General features: G+C 39.1%; 1 protein-coding gene across 1 annotated transcript; it reads left to right on the forward strand.

The window, feature by feature from the left end:
• The first annotated feature begins 1158 nt into the window (after positions 1 to 1158).
• On the forward strand, positions 1159 to 1837 carry LOC138878035 (uncharacterized). Its single transcript, XM_070157691.1, has 2 exons — positions 1159 to 1251; positions 1499 to 1837. Exons 1-2 carry the CDS (start codon positions 1159 to 1161, stop codon positions 1835 to 1837), a joined length of 432 nt encoding a protein of 143 aa, XP_070013792.1.
• The last annotated feature ends 5346 nt before the right edge of the window (positions 1838 to 7183 follow it).

A 7183-nucleotide genomic window follows, 5' to 3' on the forward strand; every position in this document is an offset into this window, starting at 1 on the left:
AATTCCGAACCGAACCAAATTAATTTGATATTTCGGTTTCCGTTTTTTCGGTATTTCGGTCTAATTCGGTACGTGAATTTCGGTATTTCGGTTCGGTTTTCGGTTTTATAAGTGAATTATTTCGGTATACCGAAATACCGAAATTTGCTAATATATTATACAGCCCAAACCCCAAAGCCCCAAACCCAATTATGAATTACCTATTTTATTTGATTTTGGGCCACAGCCCACACGCCCACAGCCCACACGCCCACAGCCCACACGCCCACAGCCAGGCCCAGCTGCGCCCCAAACCCAATTACCAACTCCCAACACTCAGACTCTCAGACTCATCGAGAATTCGAGTTCGACATAGGGTATTAGCATTAGGGTTTGCTTACTGCTTCAGTTCAGCCTTCGCGGTAGGGGTGGGCCGTGGGCGTTCGCGGTGCTTAGGACTTAGGAGATATCATCGAGAACGAGAAGAAGAAGACGAGAATCGACTGCGACTCTAGGATATCAGTCTGCGAATCGAGTTACGACCAGTCGACATTCGAGCTCGAGTCTCATCTCATCTTCACCGGTTAACTTCACTACTTTTGTAAGTTTTGTAAGTCTCATCTCATTCTCATGATCTCATCCCAGTACTCGACTACTCTCTGAGGTTTTTGTTGAGATTTAATTTCTGATTTTCTGCATCAAACTATTTTAGGGTGTTAGGCGGCGATTTCCAGCTCGATTCGATTCCGGGCAAACGAAGTATCGAAGGCGCTGCTGTCCTGTTCCAGTCTACCGAGCTCGATTCAATTTCAATTTCAAAGGTATGTTTCGCTTTCTTTTGGTTGTATTGCTGATTGAATGAACTGATATTCCGAGCTTTTCCCTTTGGTAGGAAAATATCATCTGTATCACGTTAATACTCTTTCTTTTGGTTGTATTACCTTGTTTAGGTGTGATTTTTTGAACTTTACCATATCATATTCATATGAGTAACTAACAATAGCAGACTCCTCTCTTTGAAAATCATGAAATACAGTATCTTCTGACTTCTAGTATGTTGGCTTCTAGAATTTCAAGAAAAGATTTAGTCACTCTATTAGCTTCTCAGCTGAGCTGGAGTTCTCAATGGTGTTACATCAGCTCTATTGTCAGTGACTATCAAGAATTGGTGTAACAATTATGATTGATGTAATCAAGACCTTAGAAACTATCAAGAATAATGTTTCTAAAGCAAATTCTAAGTTACAGGAAATTGTTATTGATATTCAAAAAGTCAGAAAATGATAATACTTGAAGATAACTAAAAACCACTGAAAAGTGAAAATGCTAATCCTAGACTTATAATGTGCACACATAAGAAAACTCATGTTACTTTGGTAGCAAGGTAGATAATACTTGTATTTGTTTAATTTTGTAAGGTAGCAAGGTACTTATTAGTTAATTGTTATTGATAGCAAGGTAGTTATTAGTTAATTTGTTGATTGTTAATTTATGTTTATATTTGTTTAATTTTGTATAGATGGAAGATACAAGTAAAGTAAGTGATGTTGGTTCTACTGAAAGTTTACCTATTACGGTAGATAGTAACACCAACAACATTGATAGTGAAGATTCCAAGAAAAGGAAAGCAATGCAACCTAGGTCTGACGTTTGGAACCATTTTGATAAATTTGAGGTTAATGGGGTTGGGAAAGCACGGTGTCGATATTGTAAACAAGCTTATGCTGCTAATTCATCTAAGAATGGAACAACAGGATTGAAGAATCATTTGCTTAGATGCAAAGAATACCCACTTAAAATTGCAGAAGATAATAGTCAAACAAAGCTAAATTTTCAATCTTGTCAAAATGATGAATGATCAATTTGGAAATTTGATCAAAAAGTGGTTAGGAGGGCCTTAATTGAGATGATAGTTACTGATAAACTACCATTTAGCTTTGTAGAAAATGAAGGCTTTAAAAAGTTTATGAGAAAAACTCAACCACTATTTCGTATTCCTTCTCATAGAACAATAACAAGGAACTGTTATGAAGTTTACGGTGAATTGAGGGAAAATCTAAAAAGTTCTTTTAGAGAAGCACATCCAAAAATTTGCCTAACAACAGACACTTGGACTTCATTACAAAGAATAAATTATATGTGTTTGACAGCCCACTTCATTGATAGGGATTGGAAGTTGCATAAAAGAATACTTAATTTTTGCCCTATCACTAGTCATAAGGGTGAAGAGATGGCTAAAGCTATTAGGGATTGTTTGCTTGAATGGAAATTAGACAAGGTTTTCACTATTACTGTGGACAATGCTTCTTCAAATGATGTAACTGTCAAAGAATTGTCTAAACAGTTAGATATGTGGAAAACTAATATGATGAGTGGTAAACATCTTCATGTGAGATGCATGGCTCATATACTAAATCTAATTGTGCAAGATGGTTTGAAAGAACTTGATGCTTCTGTGACACATGTTAGAAATATTGTGAGGTATGTGAGATCTTCGCCCGCAAGGACCTTAAAGTTTAAACAGTGTTGTGCACATGTAAAGGTAGAATGTACCAAAACGTTGTGTTTGGATGTTCCTACCAGGTGGAATTCCACCTATTTGATGTTGGATACAACACAACAATTTGAAAAAGCCTTTGACAAGTTGCATCTTTTTGATGATGGATTTTCTGCATATCAATATTCTCATCTTTGTGAAGATGGTGGTAATGCAGGTCCTCTTGAATCTGATGATTGGGTGAATGTGAGGAATGTTATAGAGTTTCTTGCAAGATTTCACGAGCTAACTAAAAAAGTTTTAGGTTCACGTTATGTCACTTGTAATTCTCATTTTGAGGATGTATCTGAACTTTATTGTCATTTGAAAATGTGTTTAGCTAGTGAGGATGGGCATTTGAAGAAAATGGCTGAGCAAATGCAAGAAAAGTTCAAGAAGTATTGGGGTGAGCCTGAAAAGATGAATAAAATGATTTTTATTGCTTCCGTCTTGGATCCACGTAACAAATTTGAATATGTTGAGGGAGCACTTGAAGAACTTTTTGGGGAGGAAAAAGGGAAGAAAATAAATGCTGAGGTGTATGCTTATATGAATTCTTTGTTTGGAGAGTATCTAAAAAAGTATTCAACCGAATCTTGTCATCAATCTCCATCTAATTCTACTTCATCTAACAACATATCTAATACACGTAGTGGGAGTGTTATAAGTGCATCAAAAATTAGGACTAAGCTTAGCTTAAAGAAACAAAAGGAAGACAATGGAAGTGGGGGTGCTAAATCGGAGTTGGATAAATACATTAGTGAAGAACAAGAGCCTTTTAGTGAAGAATTTGATATCTTGAGTTGGTGGAAAACACATGCTCCTAGATTTCCTATTCTTTCGGAGTTGGCTCGTGATGTGTTGGCAATTCCAATTTCTAGTGTGGCGTCGGAATGCGCGTTTAGCACTGGTGGCCGTATTCTTGATTCATTTAGGAGTTCATTGACTACTAAATGTGTGCAATATCTTATTTGTGTTCAAGATTGGATTAGAGAAGAGAAGAATCCTATTAGTGTTGAAGAAGACTTGAAGTATCTTGAGGAACTCGAGCTTGGTAAGCTTTAATATTTTGTTTGTATTTTAATTCAAAATAATATATCATGCCTTTTCATTTGTATGACATATTTGGTCGTATTATCTTTAGATATGGAAAATAATGGAAGCACTACTAGCATTGTTTGATGTATAGTTGCAACTTGCATCTTGAGGGGTAAGTTTAATACTCTATTTGTTTGGTGATAATGATATACTTAATAGTTTGTAGTTTTGTTTTATTATCATCAAACTATAATATTCTAACATATGATTTATATTTTTTTTAGGTTCAAGTTCAAGTGCAATCATGCCCCGTGCTACTGCTCAACGCTCCGATATTTGGGAATATTTTGTGGTGAAAGAAGATAACGGAGAAGTTCGCAAGTTTGTTGTCAAGTATGTGAAATCCACCCACATTCACCATTTACTATTATTCTTTTTGACCATTACTATGTTGGCGATCCACTAGGGGTACTTCGAATCCTTGATGGAGCAATTCTATAATATTTTTTTACCTTCTCGTAGACCGCGCCGTTGATGGCGGAGTTGAATTTACGCCAGAGTTGTCTTACTGGGGGGTGGAATGGATCGACATTTAATTTGTGTGTGGTGATTTCCTTTGGGATGCCGACATATCTGCATGGCTGGAAGCAAACAAATATGGATTAGCTATTAAGAATTGACTGAATTTATCTGGTGCCCTGAGTTTGCAGTCGATATATGCCTTCTTGCTATGGTCGTTGAGGTCCAATTGAATCGGGTCAAGGTTTTGTATGATCGAATTTATAGCCACGACTACATCAGGATCCTTGATGACGTACCCGATCTCCTTTCACGTCGACCTCGACCCTGTTGATTGCTATGCTTCATTTTCTTTGTCTTTTTTTTGTTGGGTGGTCGTGCTATCCAAGGCGATGTGGTAGCATTCTTGGACTATGCATTGTTCCCCACATATGCTGAATATTCCCCATGGTGTTGGGAATTTAATTACTTGATACAGGCTGGAAGGGATGGCTGATGAGATGTATCCATAGTCGTCTTACTATGGCGTTGTACGCAATGGCCTAGTCCATGATGTGGAATATTGTCGCCAGAGTCACGCCACCGGCCAAGATGGGGAGTGTAATTTCCTTGGATGTCCGCTCAACTGCATTATTAAAATTAGTTAGTGTGATGCAGCGCAATACTATCTTATCCTCAAGTCTCATTTGGGTAAGGACTCGGGGATGGATAATGCATGCACCACTTCCATCATCCACTATTATACGTTTTACATCGGTATCTAAAATTCGTAGAGTAATAACGAAGGCATCATTATAAGGAAAAGTCAAACCGTCAGCATCCGACTCGTCGAATATGATACTTTCTTCAAGTCCGTCGTACTGTCCACGGGTGATAAACCGCTTGAGCTTATGAGTGGTAGTGAACTTCACACTATTGATAGAGGCGTCATCACTGCCGCTGATGATCATGTTGATAGTACGAGCTGGCGATGTCAGCTTTGGCAGGCCTTGATGTTCACGTCCTCTGGCAAAATTGGTTCTCCCTTTATCGCTTAACAACTCTTTGAGGTGCCCTTGCCACAACGTGTTTACGACTTATTGCCTGAGGGCAATGTAGTCTTCTATTTTGTGCCTACATCCCTGGTGGAACTCACAAAGGGCATCAGATTTTCTGGTGTACGGATCCAATCTCATCTTCGGCAGCCACTTCACCTTTGTTCTGAGTTTCTTAAGAGCGTAGACTATTTTTGTAGGTGACATACAAAAATTGTGAGCAGATACTAAGGGGGCATACCTCTTTTGTTCCGGTGAGTTCCCGTCCTTGGACGGGATGGACCTTCTTTATAGCGTGGGAAGGGCACGGTAACCGTTATAATGTATGGTTGATTCTGCTCTTGTTGGTTCACGGAACCGGGTGATCTCTTCTGGTGTTGTCTCTTTATTCTTTTTTGGATTCGGTCTATACCGAGGTTAGGCGGTTAGTTGGTCTGTTGAGGTCGTCCTCGTCTGCTCGGACCTCGTCACTATAAGCATTATGGATTTCATCCCAAGTAGTTGGAGGATACTTCATCAATCGGCTTAACAATTTTCTAGTTGCTCTAGAATCATCTCTATTCAGCCCGTTCTGAAAAGTTGTGATCACCATTCCTTCGGATACGTTCGGTAGAAGCATCCTTACCCTATTGAACCGGGTAAGGAAATCCCTTAATCCCTCTCCCAAGGACTTTTTAATAGCAAATATGTCATTTACTCTTACTTTGGCCTTATTGGCTCTGGCATGGACGATTACTAACTTATCGATCATTTCCTCAAAAGTTTCTATGGAGTGGGCCGACAATTGTGAATACCATGTTAATGCCCTTCTCATGAGGGTTTTGCCAAACTTCTTTAGCAAAATGGAGGACACTTGTTCCTTGGCGAGGTTGTTGCCTTTCACTGCAGTGACGTAGTGAGTCACATGATCCTCAAGATCATCGTTCCGTCGTATATCCTGAGGTAGGGCGGCATTTTGAAGGTCTTTGGTATGGCATGCAGGGCTGCATCATCTCTATACGGCTTCTCTACGAACCTACCGGCGTCCCTTTTTGGTAGCAGCTTAGGTGCGTCCGGCATCTTATCAACTCGTTCTTGATGTTCTTTCATCTGGTCTCGGAGCGCCCTGTTTTCATTCTCCATTTCTTCCATCCTATTTAGAATAGCAGCGAGGGTTCTATCACCTGCACTGCTAGTGATATTGTGAGTTATACATGTCGTTTGAGGGTTCAGTTGGTTGTGCTTCTCGTATGTTATGTCCTGCAAGCTCCTACGGTTCCTACAGTCATGTGTGGAGCAGGTTTGTTGAGGATGCTTGCTAGCATGTCGGTCAGCTATGCTTCGAGGAGTTTTCATAGCTGGGGGCGTCTCTTCTTCTGCAGATGTGGAGGCCCCCTTTCCGCTGGATTTTGTTATGCTGCAGTGTGGGGGAGGCGGCCTCTCTCACCTGCGGGACGCGTTGGGCGTCGTGTCTTCACGTACTGTTTCACAGCTTTTGTTGATAACATTCATGAGGTTGATTGGGAAGATACTTATTATTTTTTCCTCTCTCCTTTGGTTATGTAGGGATTTATATGCACAAAGGAAGGAGATCAGGGTTTTCGACGTTAATGGCTTGCGTTTATTGTAGATATGGGAAACTGAAAATTTAACTAAGAAATTCCCACAAACGGCGCCAAATTATTTGACCAAAAAATATAAATATTGGTTCAACCAATTAAATTTATGTAAATGAGGATTAATCCTAGCTAACAATAATATCCCAAAGATATAGTTTTCAAAAGTGCAATAAATTTTACGTGAGTATATTTTGATAATAGCGGCAACATACAATCGAGATTCCAGAAATCAAAAGCAATAATGTAATATTCAATATCAATTAATAGCAATAAATGAAATTTAAGTAAATAGAATGAATGAGTCACACAAGAAAGGGTGAAATTAACCAATGTTCTTTCTGACAATGATGAGTGATGGACAATCCTTTAAATATCTGAGTTTTCTCGGACCTAGTGAAAAAGTGTAGACAGGGTGAAAATGTGATATTTGTATACTTGCAATGAGATCCGATCCTCTTTCTCAAGTCAAACTGTCTTTT

This window comes from Nicotiana sylvestris, chromosome 9 (genome assembly GCF_000393655.2).
Source record: "Nicotiana sylvestris chromosome 9, ASM39365v2, whole genome shotgun sequence".
In the NCBI taxonomy this organism is placed as follows: domain Eukaryota; kingdom Viridiplantae; phylum Streptophyta; class Magnoliopsida; order Solanales; family Solanaceae; genus Nicotiana; species Nicotiana sylvestris.

Excerpts from the sequence above, each read along its gene's own strand:
- LOC138878035 (XM_070157691.1), top strand. The coding sequence starts at position 1,159 with ATGATTGATGTAATCAAGACCTTAGAAACTATCAAGAATAATGTTTCT. Across the intron at positions 1,252-1,498 it reads TTGTTATTGATATTCAAAAA|ATGGAAGATACAAGTAAAGT; the intron begins GTCAGAAAATGA and ends AATTTTGTATAG.